This window comes from Anas acuta, chromosome 7, assembly GCF_963932015.1.
Source record: "Anas acuta chromosome 7, bAnaAcu1.1, whole genome shotgun sequence".
Lineage (NCBI taxonomy): Eukaryota > Metazoa > Chordata > Aves > Anseriformes > Anatidae > Anas > Anas acuta.
In genome coordinates, this window is record NC_088985.1 from 22184891 (window position 1) to 22210680 (window position 25790).

The window sequence follows — 25790 nt, forward strand, 5'->3', positions numbered from 1 at the left end:
TGTCTCCATTAAATGGCAACAGTACCATCTACTGTAACCATAGCAAGTCAGCAACAAGACTTAACAAAGGAAAGTTCTCAACTCTATTTTACGCTAATATTACAAACATTATAGAGCTGGGTGTAACCCTACAATATCACCTTTCTAAAACACTTTTTAGAGCCCTTATGGTTTATTTAAAAAAAAAGATTGCAATGACACAGGTAAAAGATGTTCAAATGGACTCATCAGTATTTTTCACAGAACTCAAACAGTAAAAAAAATTAAGCAACAAATTTATTGTTTACCATATTAAAAGTATGACTGCATTTGAAGCTGTATGTGGCTACATTGTTTGCATCATTTATATCTGTCTCAATGTCCTCTCACAAAGTGACATAATTACCCTATGTCAAACACCGTAAAGTTGCGGTATCTACGTGCAGACAGCTTTCTAAAACCCATCAATCCTTCTGCTAAACTGGATGTTACAAGAACACAACTTAAAAATAAAATTCTTTTGCACTTTGGCTATTTTGACTTACTTTTTGCCATCGTATTCAGCTATCTGGCACTCACCTGGAAGACACAACTGTAGTTTTTCCACGACTGTTGTAATATTCCGTTGTTGAACTCTACATCGGATGATTTCCTCTGTTTGGGCTATCACCTTGGAGTGTTGTTTTTTTAAAAGAAAATTACAATTAAATTATGCAAATAAACTTAATTTGCTACAAATATTCATAATGCCCATATAGGAAGCACCATTTTCTCACCTCTTTCCCAGCATCCTGAAGCCTTCGGTTGGTATCAGTAACTTGGACCTTAAAAATAATTTCACCTTTGTTAGACAAATATGCATATATTGCCCTGATGTGACTGCTCACCCTTGTAATCAGATCATGCTTCATGAGAAACTTAGAACAAAGAAATGCAAATTCAAATTAACTCTACAGCTTGAACTTGAACTTTTGATCGCAAAGGGCTTTTGTTAACTTCAATTACTTATGACAGTTCTTTCTAACAGATTCTGTGGCAAACTTCTCAAATTTACTTGGGATTTTTGAACTTTCCTTGTTTCTGTAGGTCTGTCAAACAATTCAAATCATTGACCCAATTGACCACTGGTCCCTTTTTGATAACCTCAATGAGCTCTATGGGCCATTCATTGTCTGTAAGAAATGGTGATTGCATTTTATGGTAATTAAACATTCATACTTTGCTGAATGCAAACACTGGGTGGTTGATTAACATCAAACGTGGAAATCTCCAAACCACAGCAACATTTTAATGCTGCAGGTGCAGGCAAAGCTCGACCTCAGATTTTCCCACATAGTAAGTGACTCATTAGGTCATCATAATAAGGAAGCACATTCTAGTTTATTAAAAATCTCATTAATTTCTGAACAAAGATGCTCAATGACCTCATTGACGCTGTATTTGGTCTCTTGTTATCTGAATATCCTTTATATAATGCTCTTCTAATCATAACCTCTGATGAACTATGCTCATTCTGTCTGGTGTGCATATTTTGCTCTCAAAAGTGTAAAGAGAGCTAAAAGGGACGGATCTCATAATTCACTATCCTCCATTCTGATTTGTGAGTAAATCTTAGTTCTCTTTTCTAAAGAAAACTGCTAACTCCACCTACTCTCCTACTCATTTCCAGAGTAAATAAAATGTATTTTTCATGAATAATTACAGCATTTTTATTTTTCCATTAAAGATTTGAAACCTTCTAAGGTCTGACATATAAACACATGATCAGAAAAAGCAGGCCTACACAAGAAATACTGGTTTTGCCAATACTTTAGCATTTGTTGTTCTTTACCACGTGAAAAAACTTTTAAGAAATGGCAAAAATAATTTTGGTAACACGTTCCGAAAACATACATTAAAAAAAAAAAACAAACACAGAATTGGACCTAATAACATATTCAGCTTTATAAATGTATTACTGGATCAGACAACACAGCCCTTGTCACAAGTCCCAGGTAATCCACTTTAAAAACAAACAGAACTGTTGGAAATATCAGGGCATATGTGGTAGCCATGAAAATACTATTCTTCAGTAGAAAAGTCAAGTCCCTTTTCCTTGAATTCAAAGACAATGATACAAAACACTGAGAAACTAGTTCCTTACCTTTAATTTTTCTGCATCAGCCCTAACTTTAAGAAGTTCTGTAATAGCATCCACAAAGCCCTGATGGTGAAAATTGCACATCTTTTCTATCTCCCTGTCATGGTTACGTATGCAGGCGTCTAGTTTTTCCATAAACCTCTGATGTGCATTTGGCTGGTCATCATATACAGACCTGTTAAATACAAATAAGAAAATCAGAGTTTACTTTCCCACCCACCAGTTAAGTGCAGTATGCAAGAATCTTTATTGAAATATCTCTAAAATACACAAAAGCATGCAAACTTGATGTTATGGTACCATCACTTGTGATGCACTCCACCAAAATCAGCATTAAAACAAACAGATAGTGCAAAACTGAGAACAGAACCCAGCCCTTATGGCATTAATCCAGGTGCTTAACCAGTTACATCATGGTTGACCTGAGCCTCACTGGTCTGTTGTTTATGCCCTAATGCTCAAATACGGGTACAAAAGATTCAGTTTCTCTGACCACTTCAAATAGCATGGATCACTTTTCCATCAAACTCCACTATTTCTTAAGTATAAAAAAGTGCAAACATACAAATTTGCTTTTCTAGTACTCCTAACAGCAGTTATCCAGCAGTGCCAGTGTTGAGTACTCGCAGACAGCGTGACCCGAGCAGTGTGCTGCTATGGCCAGACGCCCAGCCACCCTGTTCCCCTCCCATCCTCCAGCCCCCTCAAAACATGCCCTAAGGAAAAATCATGCTATGCGCATGCCTAAGGCTGCTACCTATATGGGATCTAACTTTCAGGAATGGCTAAAATGATGTCTTTTGATTTATTTTACTAATTGGTTGAGTGCTAAACATAGAAACCTCAAGTGGGAAATATGACTCCAGAAGTTACCAGTGTAGCCTGTCGAGCTGCATCAGAAATAGAAAGCTGCAGGGAAAAATACTCAAGCATGAGAAAGAGTAAAGACGACTGTGGGCAATTTAAAGCTTTAGACTTAGTAGAAGAAGCAAAAAAGGGGTATTACAGAGAACTGCATTCCGTAACTGCAACTCCTAACCCTATACCTATCCCTTTTCCAAGAAGGAACCCTAATACAATTGAACCTGAACACCAAAACTTATCCCTAACCATAACCAAATGCTACCTCTAATGCTAACTCTTAACCCTAACGCAAGCACTAACCTAAACACTCACACACTAACCACTAACTTTAACCATAATCCTAATCTGCTACCCTGGAAATCAAAGGTATGAAGTCTCCTAAGAAAGTGAGCAATTCAAAACAAAACAAAACAAAACAAAACAAAAACAAACAAACAAACAAAAAAAAAAAAAAACACAGGAGATTGAAGACCTCAAAAATGCCTTTTTTTTTTTTTTTTTAGCTTTTAATTTCTCTCCATAATTGCAAAGATTTCTCCATAAATGTAGAATAAATAAAATAAATAAATAGTAACATGAGGGAATAAAATGGGAAAAAGGTTGAAGTTCCAAAGGTCTCACTGCTGCTTGTGGGAGACTTCAGTCTGAAGTTCAATAACCAGGCAACAGTAAGCAAAAGCCTCTAAAACTCTCAAGGACAGGGAAAGGACTTCCCTTCCAGTCTTCTTGCAGAAGTATGACTTCCCATAGTCAAGATCCTCTTTTCTAACCATTCCAGCTGGGCTCCACCAAGGTCTGGGGTCATCACCACCTGGTTCAACAAACCTATGGCTGAGTGTCTGCTAAGAACTTGACCTTTCAAGGAAGACTGAAAAGATACTGTAACTAGATTCTTGATGCTTTTTTAGTTCCTTTTGACCTTGGACAACATATTGAGAGAAGCAATTGAAGTTAGAGAAATAAGAAAGGTAATACGTTGTCCCACATGGTGAAGGAAGAAAGACAATTCCAGACAGCCTGCTTGCTCTAAATATTTTCTCATTATCCATGCAATAAAATATTCTGGTTTGTCTGATAAATCAACCCCTAAAAGTTGCGAGGATTATCCTCCTTTGCTTCTGATAGGAAAAGAAGGCTAGCACGCTGAAAGGCAGGCTCTTTCCTCCTAAGAGCACCAGTGGAAAATCCAAAGTTGTTGACCCATGAAATGAATCACAAAGGGGGAAAAAAAATGCCCCTCACCCTTTCCACTGCTGCAGTTTGAAATGACAGCTGGAAGGAGCAAAAGTGTCACAGCCAGCCTCGCTCCCCGAGGTTCCTGGCAGGCTGCCTGACAGGAACACCTCATGGCTGCCCAGGGTGGCCGCGGTGCGAAGGGCTGGGCTGGAAGATGGAAGCGACCCGCACCTGCGGCCTACTGCGGCCCGGAGGGGGGAGGAAGCTGCAAGCCGCATGGCATTGGGTGAACCCTCACTGGGCAAGCTGATGTTTTGCATCTGGAGAAATTGGGAGAGACACGTAGACCACACTGCCTCTAAAGATATGGGAAAGGGGTAAGGAAAAAGGTTCAACAAGTGACGTTGGAGTGCTCCAAAACAGCACAAGCTGGTTATGTGAGCTCTGCTCTGGCTGTACAAGAAAAGGGTGAGAGGTGTTGAAACCTGCAGGGTGGGCAGAGAGGGACATCTGCCTTCCTGCAGAGCACCAATTCTGAAGAAGAAATAAAAAGATTAGGAGGACCAGAGGCATCAGATAGTGCCCTCACAGATATTGTGCATGCATGAGCTCTCCCAGAATGTGCTAAAGCGGAACAAGCAAAAATCTCTCTTTATTACTGCTGCCTTAAGCCTTTTAACAGCAGGAGGAGTCTCAAAGTTTAGGTCTCCTTCCAGTATTCTCAAAAAATAAAATAAAATCGAAAAGGCCAAAAAAAAAAGAGGTATCATTATCACAAAAATAGGGGACTTCTCTCTAGCACTGTGTACTCAGTTGTCAACATATTTGTAAGTGAAAACAGTAAAACACAGTAGACTAAATATACCTAAAACGAGAACAAGACAGTAAAAAGATGGAGGAAGGGGAACTCCACAGCTGTGTTTGTACCACCAAAGTTTCTGCTTGTGGTGGCAGCAATGCACTGTCTTTTTGGACCTCGTTATTGCCTGGTGACTGCAGTGCATAAAATTAATATATAAAAGGTCAGATGTATTATCACAATATTTAATTCAAAACCATACAGTAAGTGTTTAATGTCAGGAAACAATATCAGTACACTGACTTAACCACAAGATTACTCTGCCTTATTAAAATAAGGGTCACAATTTTATGTTCTACATGATACTGCTTACTGGAAGGATACTAACAAAATTATGACCTAAATGATAATCTGTGATCTAAACCAATAGTTCAATGGAGTCCCTTAAGATTCACTAATGGTATAAATTCCATATTAATTCCAAATGTAAATAGCTCCACCTTGTGGGAAGAGTAACAAATCAACCCTCTTCAGCACACGAAGGAAAAAAATCCTGAGAACTGCCCACTTTTAAAGAAATAAATCACAGTATTTAGAAAAAAAAATCATACTTTGTGTCACAACTCCCTGATATCCATGATAAGTAAGAAAATGAATTAAAACGCTCCCTAACTTTCTCAGTACTCTGCACTCTTAGGACACTATACACATGCTACTTCAGAGGCTTAGAAAGAAGTCTGACCTAAAGCAGCAGTATTTAAGAAGTGTACGCGTACTTGAGAGAGCCGTGCCACCTCTGGCCGTGGACAGAAATTACACATTTTCTCAAAACTGGAAATAGAACTGAGGAATGCATGCCTGATTTACCCCATAGGTAACCCTACTACAGTGTGGTTTATTTTTGCTCCTGAAGTTTATTTGCTGCGCACACATTTCAAAATTGACCTTGCTGTAGCTAAATAATTATGAACTTTGAATAATTATTTGAAAGTTATGGCACTGCAAGCAATTCCAATAATAATTCTGTGCTTTTCAGTTCAACTCTCAAGAGAAATCACCATGTGCATTTGGGCAATGTGCAAGCTGCCAGGACAGGGCAGGTGCTACCCTCACTCTCAACAGATGGGGCAAGCTGGGAACCCAGGAAGAGCACAAGCGAAGGATGTTTTGTTAATGAGTGTAGCAGGTTATTTCCTCCCAGAACTCTGTCTATAGACAGAGATTATTTCTGAATCATCCCAATAACTGGACAATATGAGTCGTATCTATTTGGCTACAGGTAAATACAAGATAGTGCAAAAAGTACTCAAAGATGGGAAAAAAAATAATAAACCAGGGAAAGACAGACTTGGAAGGCAGCTTAAAAAAATTGGTTTTAAATATTATATCGAGGTAGAGCTTGGTACAGTGCAGTAGTAAAGCTTACTGTAATAGTTCAATGTTCACAAAGACTTAAAAAAAATATGTAAAGAGGGAGAAAGATCTCTCTCTCCCTCACTGACTCCATGATATTGCAATAGGGTTATTTTTGCCCAGGTCTTTTCTTACCAGCTGGACTGAAGGGAGAATGATGAGCATAAACATACTTGAACTCAGGTCTCAAATAAATGATGGGGAAAAAAAAAAAAAAAAAAAAAAAAAAAAAACAGATATGCAACCATTTACTATTAAAATCAAACAACGTTACTGGACACTTTAATAATAACCATAAAACAACTTCTTAATTTCATTTTTAAACTGAAGCACACTAAGAAAAATATTTAGTACGTCTCATTTTTTTGTTTGTTTACCTGCAAAAATCTACTGCAACACCAGAGGGCACCATTCCACACACAAAAATAACATCTGCTGAGTAGGCAAAAAGGCTAATCTCCAGAGAGCTAAAATTCAGCAAAGAACTGTTAACATCCAACCTGCCATGAATTCCACCTGACCCTTTATGATATATAACCCTCATATTATCCATTCCATTATAATGACAATTTCCATCATATGCATTGTCACTTTGAGCTGCTATCACAGATCTCTTCACAGATGGTTACAGTACAGCTTCAAAAACCCATTTCGGCTAGAGATGCACATAGATCATTTCTGTCAATGCAGCCAGGATGTGAGCCATTAAATGCCCAACTGCAAAGTGGATTAAAAAAAGGTCAGCATTTCACTAATGTGGGGGGGGAAAAAAAAAAATGATTAATTTAATACATTGACTGAACTAGTGGAAAGGTAGGCAAATAGACTAGGAAGTGTAAAAGGAGAGGAGTTTAAAAATATTTTTGAGAAATCAGCCAATACACCAAATTTCCTTTTCACCCCTCCCATCAGTCTCCATGTCTATGTCATCTTCCTACTAAAAAATGTGGATAATTGGAAACCTGAAAACAACTTTCACTGTCACCTACCTGGTGGGAGTTTAGCTTGGAAGAGTGAATTGCAAGAGTAATCAGAATGAGAAATGAGATAGTTTTGTCCTTTTTATCTATGGCAATAGATGTAACTAAAAAAAATGGCAATACATGTAACTAAAAAAAAATGGTGGCCAGAACTGCTCAACTACGCAGTGTTCAGGTAAAAATGAACTCAAAAAGGAAAAACAAGCTAACAAAAAAAAAAAAAAAAAAAAAAAGAGAGAGAGACAGTGAAAGAGAGAAAGAGAAGTTCCAGTCATTCATAAGCAAATAATGATTCAGAAGACAATGTGACTTCCTGGTTGGTGGTAAATAATTGTCTATGAAAAATCATTATTAACACAGTCAAATAGACAAACATCCACCTTGGGTTGCAAAATTTAAAAAAGCGTTATTTCTCCAAGTTTTTTGTTTTTGTTTGTTGGTTGGTTGGTCGGTTTGATTTACATGGGTGATGGTTTGATTTTTAATTACAACCTCTATTCAGGAGAAATCTCCGAGCTTATGCAGCATTACCGGAAGTTTTTCGAGTGCACAATTCTCTTCCTAGTAATGAAATTACTTATAATAACATGTTCTAACAGCAGCAAAGATTCTCAAAATAAATAGTTTATTTAAAAAATAGCAAATACAGATATCAGAAAAGAGAGGAAATCCCACCTATCTTTTTAAGGGACAAATTACAGACTATGAAAATATATGGATGAGTTTGATGGACAACAGAACTCCAGGAGCAAACCAAAGGCTGAAACACATCTGCACGCATTACAAGTACTCAAGTATGAAATGCATTGGGACTCTCAAATATTTTCAGTTCTTATTTTGACCTACAACAAGCCCACTCTGGCAGAAACATGATGCTTTTCCTCACTTCTCCATCCATTGTTGTGAGCTGAAATACCCAGGCCAGTGGGTAAGCAGCACAGAGAAAACAACAGTTCTGCTTCTCCAGACACCAAGTTTTCTGCACTCCATTTCTGTCCCATTCAGAAGGCGGTGAGGATGCAAACTGAAAATGCTGATGTTAATAATAATTCATAAAGTTGGGGTAAATGTGAGGAGCAGGACTTAAGCAGAGAAAGATGTGACTGAAGTTCCCCAGCAGGGACAGTAGAGTGGTTTGGAAGGCAGCAGTCCCTCGCGGATGACATGCCTCCTTCCACCATTTTCACAGCTGCCAGCCCATCCCGTCCTGTCCCATTTCTGGGAAGAATTGCAGGTTCCCCACCCCTGCCTGCATTGCCACAAAGTCTTTCATTTCCTGATTACACAAGACACATGAAGCAATTAAAAACCGTATACACACATTCCTTGCTGTGTACTGATAACCATTAGGTAAGTGCCACATCCCCGTGAGTGCTGTAACAATAATGGGAATTACACACATCTGCACAATAGGCGTACATGTTTGACAGGGAACGTAAGACTAATCATGCAACTTCCAGAACTGCAAAGGATGCAACAGAAAAACGTTCATGTGTAGAGCTTCAGACTTACAAGTGTAGGGGAAAAATAAATTTTGAAGCGATTTAAGTGAGTAGTTAAACCAAGGCACAAAAAAAAAAATAAAAATAACATCCCTCAAATGAACAAACTGTGCTTGTGAAAAATCATGCTTTTAGAATTAATATCTTGCTACCAATGCTAATTTTGAAAGGAGGTCAGATAAGTTCCCAACTAGCTCCCACATACACATTGCAAGAGGCATTCAAGTAGATGAGAAAGAGAGAAACTGAATAAAGATACATAATAATACTTAATAATAATAAGTCAAATTTGCATGATGAGTTCAGTGGAATCTATGCAAGTGCAAAAAACTGACCATGCAAATTAAGATCCTGCCCTTAGAATAGAACTGTCATTTTGACTCTAACCATGGCATCCCTAAGCACGATATTGTATCACGTATTCAATTGAAGCTACAATTTCACAGGAAACACTGCAGAAATTTCCTTTGTCCTGCAATATACAAAGATATTTTCTGTTTACACAAACTGAAAACTTTGTATGGATTTTTTCCATGGAGTAATTTCATATAGGTTGCTGCATACACCCTTAAAAAGCTTTATAAAATAATGTCCAGGTGTTTCCTGTAATTCAACTAGAGTTATGGTAATAAGCACATTTCTTAAAACCTAAGCAGACTTTCTATGCCAGACACTACCTAGGGTCCAGTTCTGCCATCCTTATTTATAACTACCTCTCACCACTCTATTTAAAAGATCATGTTACATGCCAGAACAATGCACAACCAAAGCTATGGCCTAATCAGAGAAAAGATTTTATTAATCTTAGTTTAGCTGGTATGCTTTACTTGCCTGGTTTTCCTGTATGTGCAGTTTCTGTGAATTGTTCTCACTAATAGTATCCTGTTTCTATGAGCAGGAAAGGGCTGAGTACAGTTTGTTAGTTAACATTACTTCCTATAACCAGGGTCCATATTCTGTAGTAGCAACACTACGGCAGTCATTGTTCATTCTGGATAAGCAATGTAGCACGCTGATGGCTGTTAATGGACATCCTCTGCAGTGAAACATGAACTGATAATCAGCAAACCCAGATTTGCAATAGACTTCCTCCTTCCTGTTTTTACACTGCTGACCAAGGAGATGCCTCTTCCTGCTAAGCCTTTGTGCTACTTACTGATGTATGAAGCAAGAAACTGAAAAACAAGTGCTGTACTACTATTTTTTTCCACATTTGTGTTGTAATAGTAGATTAAAAAACAGCAAAGAAAGTGCCAGCCCCACTCACTTCGGTAATAGCTATTGACACATAACAAAATGCCAAGTCTGGCCATCTGCTTCATGTGCCTAAACGAATACAGCAGACATAGGTGGAACCAATGCTATTTCATAGCAAATAAAATAGGCAACTCAAGTCCATAAAGCAATATTCTTATTTTCCCTTCTTATTTCCCCAGACTGTAACATAAATTGCTCCATTTTAGGAGCGAACAGAGATTCATCTATAAATGAAAAGTTTAGCTTCTAAGTTGTTTTTAAAGATCTGATCAGACTTCTATTCTGTATGGTCCAAAAATAGACATCTATTACAATCTACAACTAATCTGCTTTCTTGATCTGTGACACTGTAGACATAACTTTCAAGATAAATACATACCAATTGTTTCTGTACAGACCTTGTGAGATATATGAAGGTTCAACAGAACATTTAAGGTAACAAAGGCCCACAGACATAACTAGGATGTCTAGGTTATTTACTTCAATTGGCTTTGTATATCAACACCACACAGATGTAAATATATTATTTTAGGAATCAAGAAGTTTCAGATTTAATAAAGTATCCAATAATTGAAGTTTTACACACAATTGTGTTAAGGATGTATTATTTTCAGTCCAGGGCAAACCAGGTAACAGGATGCATTCTTTCTATAAAAATAAAATGATTTTTCTCACACAAATCCAGTCTGTATGACATATTCTTGTCTCCCAGGACCACTGAAGAAAATGGAAGATGACTTTTAATTCTCAGTTTAATTCAAAAGCCCAACTAAAATTAACAAAGCTTCTCTCTGTTGAGTAGCAAGTAAAAGCATGTGTTAACTGACTTGTACTAGTATTTGTTAAATTGATTCTATGAAACTTACTCCAATACTCCATCTGCTTGATAAACAGACTAAATGGCAGAAAAAAATGTCCATTCCTTTGGGAAAGATAAAGCCGACAACTCACTGATGACACATTTCAAAAGGAGGGAGTGCATATTGGCTACCTGCTTACAATTCCCTAAAGTCATAAAACAAAACAAACAATGTAAAACAACTATGTTAACTTCAGCTTGAAATTAACCTAAGAACAAAACTGAAAACACTGCCTTGCCGATATCAGTGGGGTAGAGATAGTTCAAAGGCACCCTAAGCATAAGGAAGTTGGCAAACTGTGAAAGTCCCAGAGACGGCTGCTACCAACAGAAACATCCAATGTTCTGTAATAGAAAGGAGAGTAGAGGGTATTAATATTCAAGTATGTGAGACTTGAAAGTGCAAACACTTCTTTTTGAAGTTGAAGCGTCCCAAGAGTATCCCCCTAGATATATGTACTACAGCATATGCATTCTTAGTTTTGTATTGCTCTGATTCACGGGACAATTGCAAGAATTACATTCACTTGTAGTTTTGCAAGTAAATTACTTTCTCTGAGACAGTGAAAATCCCACTCAGTTTTAGAGCTGAACACCCTTCTTAAAATCTGATGCTATGAACAGGGGAAAAAAGAAAAGTCCCTGTCCTTGCCCTCTGCAGGCTTCCAGTACAGAACTGTTCAAAGACATCTTTTAAGTCCTCTTTGTCAAACCCAAGTCTTCCCACCAGTGCTGATGCACTCCAAAAGCTGCTTCTTTCCTTCTTAACACCTCCATCAGCGATTAAGTTCGATGCCAGTTTGGTATGACTGGCAAAGGCTGAGGCACAGCCAGCCTCCAGCACAGATCATTAACTCCTTCCCATACAGGACACAACTGGCCAGGCATACAAGCAATTCCCTAGCAGACGTGGACAAGATGAGGAAAAGATGCGTTGCTGAGCACACCTGAAGATGAACATAAAATTGAACATGATGTCATTGTTTTGCCAAGGTCTGTGGTGACAGGGATTAGGCTTGGGCATTTCATCCACCGTCAGATAATAGCCAGAAAGACTGGCAACAGCTAGGTTTTTTAACTAGCCATAGCAAGCCCTTAAGTAAGATAATATCTAATTTGATTGCTTGATGCTGATTCAAAATTAGCTTGATGTTTTTGAACAAGTTAGTACTGAATATTTTACTACAGCCCATAGAAATAGTTTCCTATTTGCAAATCTACGCTTGGCATTATTTAAGAAAGACCAGTCCTCACAGATTTTTATGAACTTCTTTTAGTAGTATAATCCATAAAACACAACATGGCAAAACTTGCTTAACTGCAGTTGCTCTAACTTTTATGTGCAAATGGTCCAGAACTTACCGGTCAAAAATAGGCTTATGTTTAATTGAATTATGCTAGCACTCCTCAGGTAGACATCTGTATTGAGGAAATTGCAAAGTCGCAGAGCAACAATTCAGAAATGCACACAGAAAGCTAGGGTACAGCGTATGCCACTGGCTTCTGAGGAAAAAAATGCAGGAAATTACCCACATGACTGACATTCATGCAGGATGTAAAATTAATGCGTTTCCTATAGGACAGGTCTAAAATCTGGGTCGACAGACTTCAGCTTGAGGAATGTGAAGAAACTACATGAATAACAGTTGGCTTTCCTGAATGTACCTGATATTACAACAAGTAAGCCATTCGTATGATAGGAAGGTTACATTTAGATGCAACACAATAATACAAACTACATCAGCCGCCTAGTAAGTACACCATTCTGGATCTCTCAGCAGATGATGTCTTTATTTTAAAAGCTTTCATGTATTTTGAAATATGTCTCCTAAACATGGGAAAAATTTCAAGCTCTTTGGTAATGCTCATGAAATTGCAGAGATCTATGTCAGAAGTATTCTCCACACGGGTTACTAGTTAGTTTAAAACTTCATTTGGCAGTTGTCCATTTGGAAACCACTGCAAGAACTGAGTCAGAAACTGATGCATAAGCATTTAAAAAGATCAAGATAGCCTGACTTGCAGACATTTTTCATGACAGACTTAATCAGCATCAACCCTAAAGATTTTTGTACAAATGCAATGCAATGCAAAGCAGATATTAACCACAAACAGTTTCAGCCGTTGTAAAAGTGAAGTACTGTGCTGAAACTTGCAAGAATGGAAGTGAATCCTCACCTTTTTCTAAGATCTTTTTTTTTTTTTTTTTTTTTTTGCCACCAGTGGCAAATCTGAAGAATTTCTGAAATATCAGACTAGCTTACAGAAAAAAAAAAGGCAGTACTTCCACTGAATATATAAATGTCAAATTAATCAGCCTACAGCATACAGTATTCTTACACTGTTTTGATGCTATATAGTGGGCTAGTGATAATATATATATATATACATATATATATATATATATGTATATTATTCCTTTATAAAAATACACACAGCGATAGATTTGTTCACATAGACAGTGGTTTTATCTGAGTCTTGCCTTTCAATATGAATATTTGGAATATCACCAAATCCTGCACCAAATGACAAAACTGCAACAGACAGGCTACAAGCAAGCCACCAGTTTTTCAGGATACGCTTTCTCAATGATCAGGCTATTCTCCTTGCTCTATAGCACCCAGTTGCAACATACAAGATAGCTATTATAATAAAGATAAATCAATATATACATATACACGAGAACATCCTATGACCTGATCCAGAAATCCCTACAGCTGACACAGAAGGAATTGCTAGTTCCTTTGGGCTACCACGCAACTTCATTTTGAAAAGGAATGAAACAAATTAACCTGAAAACAGCCCACAATTTGAAGACAGACTATTAACAAAGTTACAGAGTGACTTTTGAACCATAAAAATAGCTTGTAATACCTAAAATATTAATTATCATATTATTTGAAATTGAAATACATTATTAAACCATATAAGTTCTGTTTCAAAACAAAGGACTCAGAGATCAATATGTTTACCCTGCCTTTAAAAGAAGACTAAGCTATTGGCAAGGAACAGATGTGAATTGCTGCCGTATAGTCCAAAAACAAAATTATGAGGACATGGAAAAATGCCTGTAGATAATCATACCTGACAAATATGACCACAAGGCAAAAATGAGGGCAACCACATTTTGCCATTGGATAACCACATCACAAATCCCAGCAGTCTGTAGGCAAGCATTCAGAAAAAATATTTCCCAGCCTGCGACTGTGTTGATGTTGTTTTGTCTTCCCACATTTAGAAAAATCATTCATACTGCTTATGCTACTGCTAACTGTACTGCTAAAAACACAGAGTCACATAAGTAAACTATACCTACCAGTAAATCATGTATGCTCTCAGTAAATCATGTTGAGGCTTCAGAGCATCCTGTCATATGCTATAAAGTATTTAGGCACTTCATTTACTTGGCTTTGGACGGGCCCCTCAATGGATATAGGAATATCTCTGAAATACAAATTACAGACCCCAGTCTGGGCAAAGTGTCTGCAGTTGCACTGTGTACCATGACTTAGTAAAAGCAGAATTAGTTTCTCTTCATATTTCTACCTCTAAATTTTCTTAGAAATCTTGATCAAGGAAGGACAAAACAGCCTTGCTTGTGCCACTTTGCTACTCTTGCTTTCTTGATTTATTCCTCAAATGATGCCTTACTGCCTTACTGGAGCATGCTTTTTTTTTTTTGCTTTAGCTTTCCTGCAAAACAAAAACAGAAGTTCAGGATGAGTATTTTTTTCATTAATGGCTTCTAACACTTCACCCATATTTTTTAACAAAGCTTGCAACAAATCTATATTCTACCTCCAAACTCTGTTCAACCCATACTACAAAAAAAAAAAAAAAAAAAAAAAAAAAAAAAAGCAGCATCAGGCAGAAGTGATTTTGCTTCACAGCTAGGCAGCTCCGCTGCCTTTATCAGAGCAAGGCAGTGTTAGGTCTGTGGAAGGTCACCACAGCCTCTTGCAGCACCAGGCAGAAAAGCAGCAATGTAACGGCTGTGTCAGTGCCGTGCCTGGAGCCTCAGATAATATGCCAGCAACGTCTTCCTACAAAGGCCCCCAATAACTCAGTCAAGAAGTTTCATGGCCAGCACAATTTACAGCAACTGAGAAGATCTACTGAGGCAACAGCTTTGTGATGATGGATTTCAGGAAGAGGGTGAGAGAAAAGTTGCTTGCAAGCACTTTTACACTGACTTAGGAGGAGTACTTCTGAGCTGCAATTATAGGTGAAAGCCACAGAGAACATCCTGCTTACATCCCATATAGCAATGACATAGCACCTCCTTATCAACTTTACCTTATCTACAAAATTCCCATCACCGATTCCCCCATAATTTTTAAATTTTACTTTGCATTAGTTGCTTAGCCTACTGATTGCAGGTCTGGAGGCACTCCTTTGACAGGCTGTATGGGGCTCCCAGAACACCGCAAACTCAGTGATGTGAAGAATGAGATGAAAAAATAAGCCTGCTCTCTGCTTATGCTAGACATTGCCAAGTTAGAGTTAAGAGTTAATTCATACAATTTTTAGAAAAGAACTTTGAAATATTACACATTACCACAAGCTGAAAAAGACTCTTCAGTACAGTACATCAGGACATTGCTGGAACAGTGTCGTCTGCTCTGTTTGACCTCTGTGGACCTACATATCACTAACCAGCAGATAAGGTCAGTTATTTTCTTCTGAATATAATTTATTTTATTAATTACCCTTGCGCATCCAACAGAGTATTCAAGAAATATGAAGACACTCTTAAAAACTGGCTGTTGAAATCTTAATATGTATTCCTATGAAGCTCAGCAGGACCTAAGATTTTTTTGTTATTAACTTTTGGATTATTTTTTTTCTGAGGGGAACATGGGTATTGCTTTTCACCGTGTTTTCCACCTTTTCCTTTGTATATTCAAATATTCACTGACATCTCTTCTCTTCCTGGTTTTGCAAAGCCCAATAGTACGTATAAGAAAGGAATTATAAGATATTAACACATTATATAAAAATGTGAGAGTGACAAGCCTTTAACAGGTGTTGTCATTAACCACGTTTAGTTAGCCATTAAAGCTAGAAAGATGTTAAGATGTTGATAGAGCAGTCACAGAGTCTGCGGGAGGAAAAAAAAATCCTGGCCTGCTATATACACCGTTTACCTTGTTAATGAAAAGTATGTTGTACAGTTAATTTACATCTCATTTGTAAGGACTCCGTATATGCCGCTATATTTAGAGATGCAAGTTAAGTACCAGCAATTTGAAAGCTGTAAGTTCATCCACTTAATACTTAAAATAAATAAAAATCAAATATAATCTCTGCGTTTGATATCTAAAAAAGTTGTACAACTTTTAGGAGCTAATGCTCCTAAATAGTAAGTAATCCCAGCTCTCCCTTTGCTCCTTCTGTGAAGGACCTGTGTTTCCCATTCCTGTACATGGGTGCATTTCAGTACTATAAATCACCTGCAGGATCAATGGTCCTTATCTGTCAGTAACACATAAAATACCCTCAGCAATAGATACATCAATACCCTACGCACAAGTGCTGCTGCTGTTCCAGAGACATCTACACCAAGCGAGCAAACAGAACAGTGAAGAAAAATAGGAGCAGAAGCACGTTTCCATGGAACCCACATATGGCCCACAAAAAAAAAAAGAAAAAAAGAATTATATTTCCTTGTAAAGCATTAGGAAGATATTAAGATTGCAATAGGAACAATTCAGGATAAGTCAGATCTTGCACATTCTATGATCTTCAGCATTAAGTATTACCTCACACTGCTTATCCAAAGCGCTCACCTCTATTGTTCTGCTATTTTAAAACGTATGTTGGTGCTTCATTTCATGTCACGATGCTATAAATATTCTCCCAGCATTACAGACCAAGGATTACTAAAATGTTCCATTTCACACAATGAAATGGACGTAACTTCAGTCATTACATGACACAACTGGTATGAATGAATTCCGTGACGGGAAATCAATGGATCACTTGATGTGGTAGGCTTAGGCAACTGCACGTGGAATTACTAAACTCATTTATCTGGTTTATATTGTTTAACAAGTAAAAGCTGTATCTTGTGCAGAAAATAATGCTCTATTTTATGTTCAAGCTTTTGTTTATTGAAATAGATCTTTAAATTAGATTTGAGATTTTAGACTTTTCAGTTTCACACAGCAACTCACAAATTTTAACAAACAGCTGAGCAGACAGACAGTTTTGATTTCAAACACGTCTCTTTCTATAAAAAAGCAGAATATTTCTGTGATGTCAGCTGGACTTCTTTCAAAACACTCAGCCAGATGTAAATGTTCTTTAGCTTGATTTATGGGTTTGTAAATAAGCACTAGCTGCTAAATCAGACCAATGTGCGCTTTTCTAAAAATTCTGAGTCACCAATGCAAAACTACATTTCTGAAAAGCCATGAAGATAACAAGGTGTATTTATATCTATATGCACATATTATTTATTTGTTTATATATATATATATTATATATATATGTTATATATATATATATATATATATAAACTGGAAGGACAAAAGCATATAAAAACCAAGAATCTAAATATTTATATTTGTAAAAACTGGAAATATATTTTAGATGTGTAACACAAAATAAGAGATTCATATCGCTCCTTCCTCATTTCATGTCTCTCCCCTATCCATGCCTGTGGCTCCCAAATGTGCCTTCTTCCACTGTTCAGCCTGGTTCTCTGCCTATCCTTTGCATAAGGACACATCGCACATCTGATATAAGCTCTGTATTGGAGACTGTAGTGAAACTGCAGTTAGATTTAATATTTTGTTACTAAGTTTTGTTTTGTTTTGGTGTGGGTATTTTTGCAGACATCAGCTTCAATGTGCCTGGGCTTGCTAGCTCAAACACGGCTATATCGCCTCCAGGCCCAACTCAAGTCTGAGAACATCTCAGCTGCTGTCTCTCAGCCTGAGCTCACAGATGAAGCTCCGTGTGACGCTCAGCTTCAGTGCCCCACGTGCACCCCTTGTACCGGCTGTGTTGAAGAAACAGTAAGCGGGGACCACAGCAGCGCTAGTGATGTCTGGGCCACTCCATCACGCTCCCCAGTTGGGCTGCTCAGGGGCTGATTAGCCCCAGCCCCACACCAGTTCCCTGCCCACAAACTCCCCTGGACCCCTTGTCACTGGAGGACCTGCTGCAGACAGGTCACAACATCATTCGCTGTGAAGCGCAAAATGACCCGTTTCATGGGCAATGGATATTTTTCTTCCATAAATTCTCCGCAAAAGGTTCCCCAGCCTCCCACCCCATGTCTGCCCCCTACTGCACTCTCCAGTACATGCTCTCCAGGGAGAATCAACAACCTGTGCTCGCCACCCTGCACACGCTGACACAACAAACCGCTTTTTCCAGTTCCCTGCGCACAAGATCTCCATATCTTCCCAAAGAGATACTGTGCAAACTTGCAGCCATCTCCTCCTTGTTTGGCTGGTGCCCGGGCTCTTTCCCTTCAGAGGGCTCTGACCAGCGGGCTGCCAGCACAGCCGCGGGGTAAAAACCTCTGTGCCCCCTGCACCTTCCCCACACCCTGCTTCACTCCCTCCAGGCCTGGCAGCAGCGAGCCTCTCCCACAGGACAGAGCTCAACCTCTTCCTCGACACGCATCCCACGCCATTTGCCAGTGTGGCATCGAAAAGGGACAAGCCAACGAGCTCGTGGCACTCGGAAAGCGCTCTGGACGCTGTCAAGTCCCCAGGACGCGGAAACTGTCCAGGGTGGCAGATTTCAGCCGGCGGTTTCCGTCTGCGCCCAGTTAGAAAGGGCTGCACACAGCAACACAGCCACCACCCAAAACGAGGGCTCGGCCCGGCTCCCAGCGCAGACCCGCACACGGAGAAGCGCCCCGCACCTCCCTGCCCCCGGAGACCCCATCACACAGCGGGGCCGCCCCGGCCCCGGCCCCTGCTGGAGATACCGGCCGGGGGCGGGGGCACGGCGGCCGCCTCGGCCCTGCCCGCCGCCCTCCTGTCAGCGCAGCCCGCCCGGGGCTGCCCGCGGCCGCCCCAGCGCCGCTCCCTGTCCGCGCCGCGGCCCCCTCGTTCTCAGCCGCCGCTCTCGGCGGAGGCGCTGCGGGCGGCCCCGCGGGGTCTCTGGGGAGGAGCTGTCAGAGCCGGGCCGCGCCGGGCCGGGCCGTGGCTGGCCGGGCGGCGTGGGGCGAGCTGAAGGCCCTCGGCCTGCGGCGTTGCCGCGACCCCCGCCGCCCCTCACCTCAGGGTGGGTCCCACGCAGGCCGTGTCGGTGCTTTCGATCTCCTGCAGGATCCGATCATGCTCGGGGAGGCTGTCCGCCATCTTGGATGGGAGGGACCCGCCGGCCGCGCCGCTGCGGGAGGCGCCGGGGAGGGACCGAGGGCGGAGGCGGCCGCGGAGCCCGGCGGGGGCCACCGGTAGCCGCGACCCGCCTCCTGCTCCCCGCCGGCCGGCACGGCTCCTCGGTGCCCCGCAGCCTTCGTCAGGAGAAGGGCTCTGCCAGGCTCCGAGGGTGCCCTCGGCACAGCCCCCCCATCGCCTGGGCTCGCCCAGCAGTGCTGCGCGGCTCAGACCAACGCCCTGCCGCAGCCCCTCACGGAGGGATCTGCCTGAGGGCTCTGCCTCACCAGGAGCTTCCAAAAGCTGCCCTCGCTGTGCTGGGGTGCTAGAGACGAAGCCTTGCAGGCTCAATAAAGGCCTTTTTTCCCCTGTGGGCTAGCTCTGGTCTGTTTCTCGGGGATTGGTCTATTTCATTATTTACTCCTTTGGGTCTCTGAGCTTCCAATGCTCCCCTGAGTGCACTTCTGGTGCAGCGCCTTGCTGCCTTCCACCTCGCTTTTCTGCTTCGCTAGGAGCTGGCACATCGTTTCCTGCGTTGGTACGGCTGTCTTCTGGTGTCCTTGGGCACGTGTACAATAAAGCCTCGTTTTTCAATGAAGTGGGAATAGCTCATCTTCTATTTAAATTATGCACTTTGTGGTTTGTGGCCGAAGATGAGCGAGTCCTTGGGTTTTGCATGCTCAGGAAACAGGATACACCTGCTTTCTGGGCAAAGTTATCTGCACGCAAGTGGGAAGCCAACTGAAAGAAACAGGCCCACCGTGTAAAACTCCAGGGTGACATACGGCTGCTTCGCCAGCAAGAAACTGACAACCATTCACAGCCATGAGTGCATCTAAGTCTAGACACCAGCCAGCTGCAATGGTGTTTGCCACCTTTCCAATTACCGTAATCAAACTCTTCACCTCCCCCTGCCCTGGTGTGACTACACCTGGATGCTAGTTAACAAAGGGCACTGGAGGCTGTGTACATCTTGTCTATGCTCGTGGTTTTAACATGTGCATTGTTGATTCAGCTGAATTTAGTGATGACACCTACTAAAACAACAAGTATTCACAATACAGACAAGTGCCTACAAAGTGTGTGCTGCAGAAATAAAACAGGAAAAATCCCACAGGCTACTAATGCGGTATTTCCTTCAAGAAATCACTCAAATGCAGTAATAACCGCCCCCCCCCTCCCCCCCCCCCTTTCTTTTCAGTCATCAAATTACTTAACTAATAGATTGACACATACATTTTTTCAGGGTAAATTAAATTTTCTTTCTTTAGCCTGGTAGTCACTGCAACCTGATGCCTACAGTCCCAGGCAGGCTATTTTTAAAACTCATCTACAGCTACTAACAACATACTTAGGCACATTACATCATAATCTTTTATATGTTACTTTTTTTGTAGGAATGAATATGCAAAAGATTTTTTTTCAGTTGCACTTTTTATTAATTTAATCAATCAATCACTTTTTAATTAGGTTGTTTCCATAAGCTGTAAAACAAAAAAAGTTAAAATCTTCAGATATTTACAAACATCAGTAGTAAAGATTTACTTTAAGTAGCATCTTGAGTGATTGAAAAGAAAGTCACATTTATTACAAATTAAGAATAAGCAATTATTTTAAGATGTAGCATGTAAAAAAAATGCTTACAGAAAAAGAGTGATTTTTTCCCCCTTATTTTCAGGTTTAAGTGTAATTTTTTTATTATTATTATTTTTTTATTTATTTATAGAGAACCCACAGCCAGACTCCTGTAGACAAAAAACTTTGTCCCAGTAAAGACTTGCATAGATGCCCTTGTTTTGTATTTTTTCATATAGAGCCAATAACACCAAAATTAAATTCCACTGTCCTGTAGATTTCAGTGTCAGGAAAATAAAGTTGCTGATATATCAGGCTGACTGAAAGAATAGCTAAAGAATGGAAGAAATCCGTCATGAACAATATAGCAGTATCTAAATGATGCATACCTTAGGGTGGTTCCAAGAGGCAGCTCAAAGGACTGGATCTCAGCAAGGGCATTTTCATATATCTGATCTTTGTTTTCTTCCAGATACTGCTCTGACATATTTGACTTGCTTTTCCTTGCCATAGATCAGCATTAAACCACTCTAACTTTAGGAGAGGACTTTTATTCTGATTGTTATCGTTGACTAAGTGACTCCACAGTCAGCAGAACCAGGCATGAAAAAACAGATCCTGCGCTAACCTCGTGACTCTTGAGGACTTTGTGTCCAAGAATGGTGCACAGCTGCTGTTTTCCTGTCTCTGCTGGTAACGTTTGCTTCGTCTGCAGTACCCAGGCCACCACAGTCATTTTTATGCATGTGTTTTAACAGGAAATTTTCTGGCAAAAAAAAAAAATAATATTTCTACATCATTGTAATAGTTCACCAGTAAAAAGTATTAAGCCTGAAATCTAGCCAGTTTGAAAACATAATTTTAAAGTTATTTCAAACACTAGGTATCAATACTCAATTTCTCTGTTAAGTATTATGTGATTAAAAATGGTATTCTTAAAAAAAAAAAAAAAAAAAGGATTGTATTTTTCCATTTGCTGTATAAAAAACCTGCACATATAAGAAATTTGCTGAATTTGGAGCAGGTTTATGGACCTTGTTAAGAAGACTAGAAAATCAGAAAAACTTTTATGTTCTCACCTTTTTCATTCTTAGTATTAGCAGATGCTATTTATAATATAAGCGTGTAAAATATTCTGATATAACCATAGATTTTATATGAGTGTGTGCCTTTATGCAATAAATCATACCATTACTACACATTACCTGCTTGGAAACCTGAAAAAAAAAGTGCGTGGAGAAACTCCTACAAATATTCAGAGCAGTGGTAGGCTCAAATAATGACCATTATGATAATGGTAAAGAAAATACTTTTTATAACTGCCACCAAATATTTTAATTTCAGGCAGTTATTTCAAACATGAGACTAGAGTTCTATAGCTTTCAATATAAACAAAATTTTTGGAAGCCAAATTCTATAGCATGTGGCATAGTCAGTATTATTATGTTAGATTATTTTTGATATTTCAAAAGATTTAATCAACATTATCTCAGTAGAGTGCCTGACAAAATCAGTATGAGTCTTAATGCTAAGGGTTCAGTCAAGAGTTAAATGCAGGAAAATAGAAATTACTCATTTCTGACTGGGGCAATGTATTGTGCCCAGCAGGAACACTGAGGAGATGAGTTCACTTCAGTAGCAGGTGGCAGGGAGCTCTAATGACATAATGAGTTATGTGCTTACAAATCTGAAAAGCATTACCTGGAACAAGCTTCTTTAATCACCCGTTTATTTTTAAATAAAATTTAAGCAATTATTCTGTTGGCATTAATAGCCAATAATTTTACATCTTTTGTGTTCCAAAAGGAGGTATGAGCCAGTTTTACACCTTTAGCAAAAAACAGGTGCCTGTGATTGACCCATCCAGCCACTGGATGTCACACAAATGCAGATGAAAGGATACTGTAACTATGCAGCCTAATCTTAACAGACACCAGGTTAAAAATGAACCTATCAATTTGGGGGTGACCATATGAAAATAAAATTTAATATCTGCAAGAATTATTACATTTAATAAGCTTGGTATCTGACTTGTACACTCACTTGTTCAGGTTCTGCCATTCATGCCATATTTCTGACTGAAAGCTAAATTCTGAAAGAAATCATAGTACTACAACTTCCTCTGGCTTTTACCCCATCCTTACCAGTCTTGTCACCGCAACTAAATGCTGGCTATTTTTAGGAGCTTCCTTGCAACCATCTTGTCTTTGCAGCTAAGAGCAGGTTACTGGTTATACCTGAAGTAAAGTCACTGATTACCAGTGAATTAATTTCCTGCATGTGATGCAATCCAGATTCATGAAAAATAACAGCCTGCTGCAGTGGTGCCTTATCAGTCTGTGCTGTAGACTTGCTGTAGGCATTCTACAGGCCATCAGCTGTCTTCTGAAAAGCACAGTGTGGAGCAACGGCAACAAGCTCTCAGCACCTCATGTACCTGAGCAGGCTCTCTAGATTCTGCCTGTATAGAGAGGAGAAAGATGAGGTCCTCCAAAGTGCAAGGTATGTTCCCCAGATTAATCTCTGCACTAACTTTTGTCCCACAGGAGCCTGATCACTTCACTCCTCTTCAATCCAGTTCCCTTTAACACAAAATGTGACTGATTACATTGTTTCCCCCAAGGGGCACTTGAATTGATCAACTGCTGCCAATATGTATGTGATTATTTTGCAAAGCTTGGTCAACCAGATAGTTTAACTAACTCCTAGGTCAGATGTCCCGGAGGGAAGCACAGAGTTAGATGGTGAGGACATTTAACATTTACCTCCTGGTGCCAAAGTTTATTCTGGGGCAAGCTTTTCAATAATTTCAATAAATTTCAATAACAGACTTCTAAGGATATTGTTCTTTTCAAATAACTTGTCTATTATTACAGTGTGCCTACCCATTTTTATCTGGATTAACACTGTTTATTCCATATTACAGTGGCTCATGATAACATGGCATAGGATAGGAGAAAGTACATCTGCAGCCACTGTTGCAGAGTACAGGAAAGCCAGGTAAATCCGCAATACCTTGGACACCTACACCCATACACCATGACTTGCAAGAAAAACAGGATACAGCAATAGGAGCATGATACAGAGTGTTTTTGTGAACATTTTTGTGTGATTTTAAGTGAGTTTGATACTTGCATAGAATTTGGGTACTTTTTCTTCTCCCTTCTTTCCCAAAAACTCACACAGAAGCTTACTTTAAAAGTAAACCAACTAAAATAAACAGTACTCATTCTGTTGTGACAAAACCATAGGTATCACAGCTCCTGTAAATATATAAGTTAATTAACAATAAAATAGAATCACCCCTGGCCCAGCTACTTGGCTCACTGGAGTGATTTACACCCATATCAAAACACTGTTAGATGATGAAATGTGGAGAAGGATATTGCATGTAGTGGTGGGTCTGTAGCTGACCACAGATCCATGGGCCAATACGTGCACAAGCCTGTCCTGCTACAGGTGATCCTGCCTCTGCCAGCTGTCCAGCCTACTGCCTTCTCTCCATTCCTGGCTGCTGCTGCTCCCCATCTCTCTCTCAGAAGCCAGCTATTGCTTAGAGATGCCCAGAGTCAATGGATTTCAGTCATATGTGACCTTTTCTTTTTTGCAGCTGAGTTATACACAGCGTGTGCAGAAGCTGCAGTTAAAGAGACAGTCAGCAAAGACAGTGCTAAGTGTTTAACTTTTTATTATTTTTTTAATGGACTTCACCCACCATGCTGAAAGAAATTACCATTTCTGGGACATCATACTTGTACTAGCTGAAATTTATCCAGGCCAAGGGGTTTGGGAAAACGTTCATGTGCTAGAAGCACTATGGTGACTGAAAATCTGACATCACTGAAACTGAATTGGTATGGTGTCTCTACATAAAACATCTCTTAAGCAAGCATCTGATAAAACGTATTCCTTTATAGTTCCTAACTTTCCCAATCACTGGATACTGCTAGTGTATTACATACCAGCAGGGAAATGGCTGTTTTTTTTTCAGAATACTTAAGTGAATTATGCATCCTGAATTATAGCAAAAATCTGTAAATACATGGCTTTTTGTTTAAATTCCAATGGATTTAAAAATTGGATAGTGTATATAAAAATTTTCACTTATAGACTTTGGAAATAACATTCTATTGCACATTTGTATCTGTATTTTTATAACAAATTACTCAAAACAATATACATCTCTCCTACTAGGAGGGCTGTGCATCACTAACTACTTCTGACATTTCATTGACATCTGACAAGTGCCTAAAAATGTCAAGAAAGATCCTCATCTGGTGCTGATGTTGTCTTTGTAGAAGACAATTAAGCCATTGAGACTATTGATTCAATAAAGGCAGTTCTGACTGACAGCAAGAGGAGCATCGGCTTCATCATACTTAGGGCACTTACCAGTGCCTTTATGGAGCAGGTATTGGTTAAAATCCCAAGCCAAAAGCTGCCCCCAGAAGCATGGGAAGCCTTGCTTCCTCGTAGGCAGGCACTAGCTGTGTTAGTGACATGGAGCAAGTTAGAAATTGAAATGACATTCAAGGCTAGGACCTGGTGCCTGATGGACACATCACTGGAGACGACCAAGTGATCTCTGCTTGGCAAGGTGCTCTGTCGGCTCGGCTGCAGTGACACTGTGCCTCTGCTGAGCCTGTCCTCGCTGCAAAGCTTAGCACTGCAACTGGAACCACCGGGAACAACCGGCCTATATTCCTTAAATACTTTGGGGAAAAGTAATCCCTTGTCTGAACTCTTGGATCCCTTCAGCTAACAATTAATTAAACTAGATGTCTCTCAGGCATTTTCCATCTCTCAGGTTCCTATTTCAGTTTAGTTAAAATTCCACCTAAGTCATTTAAGTGAAATAATTTCCTTTAAAAAAAAAAAAAAAAAAGACGATCACAAAGAACACA

At 39.7% G+C, this 25790-nt stretch overlaps 1 protein-coding gene across 14 annotated transcripts in view; it reads right to left on the reverse strand.

The window, feature by feature from the left end:
• Positions 1–25790, reverse strand: part of EXOC6 (exocyst complex component 6) — a 123053-nt gene that overhangs the window by 70626 nt on the left and 26637 nt on the right. For 9 of the 14 annotated variants that reach the window (XR_011098206.1, XM_068688081.1, XM_068688080.1 and 6 more), the window contains 4 exons: positions 21276–21652; positions 2123–2294; positions 756–803; positions 559–649 (listed from right to left, as the gene is read on the reverse strand). Coding sequence is in view for 13 of the 14 variants with exons in the window: in XM_068688081.1 (XP_068544182.1) it covers positions 559–649; positions 756–803; positions 2123–2294; positions 21276–21397 (433 nt within the window). In the remaining variant the exon portion in view is untranslated. Of the gene's footprint in view, positions 1–558; positions 650–755; positions 804–2122; positions 2295–19210; positions 19655–21275; positions 21653–25790 lie in introns of those variants that run through there. The other 5 variants (XM_068688082.1, XM_068688087.1, XM_068688084.1 and 2 more) reach the window with 4 other exon arrangements.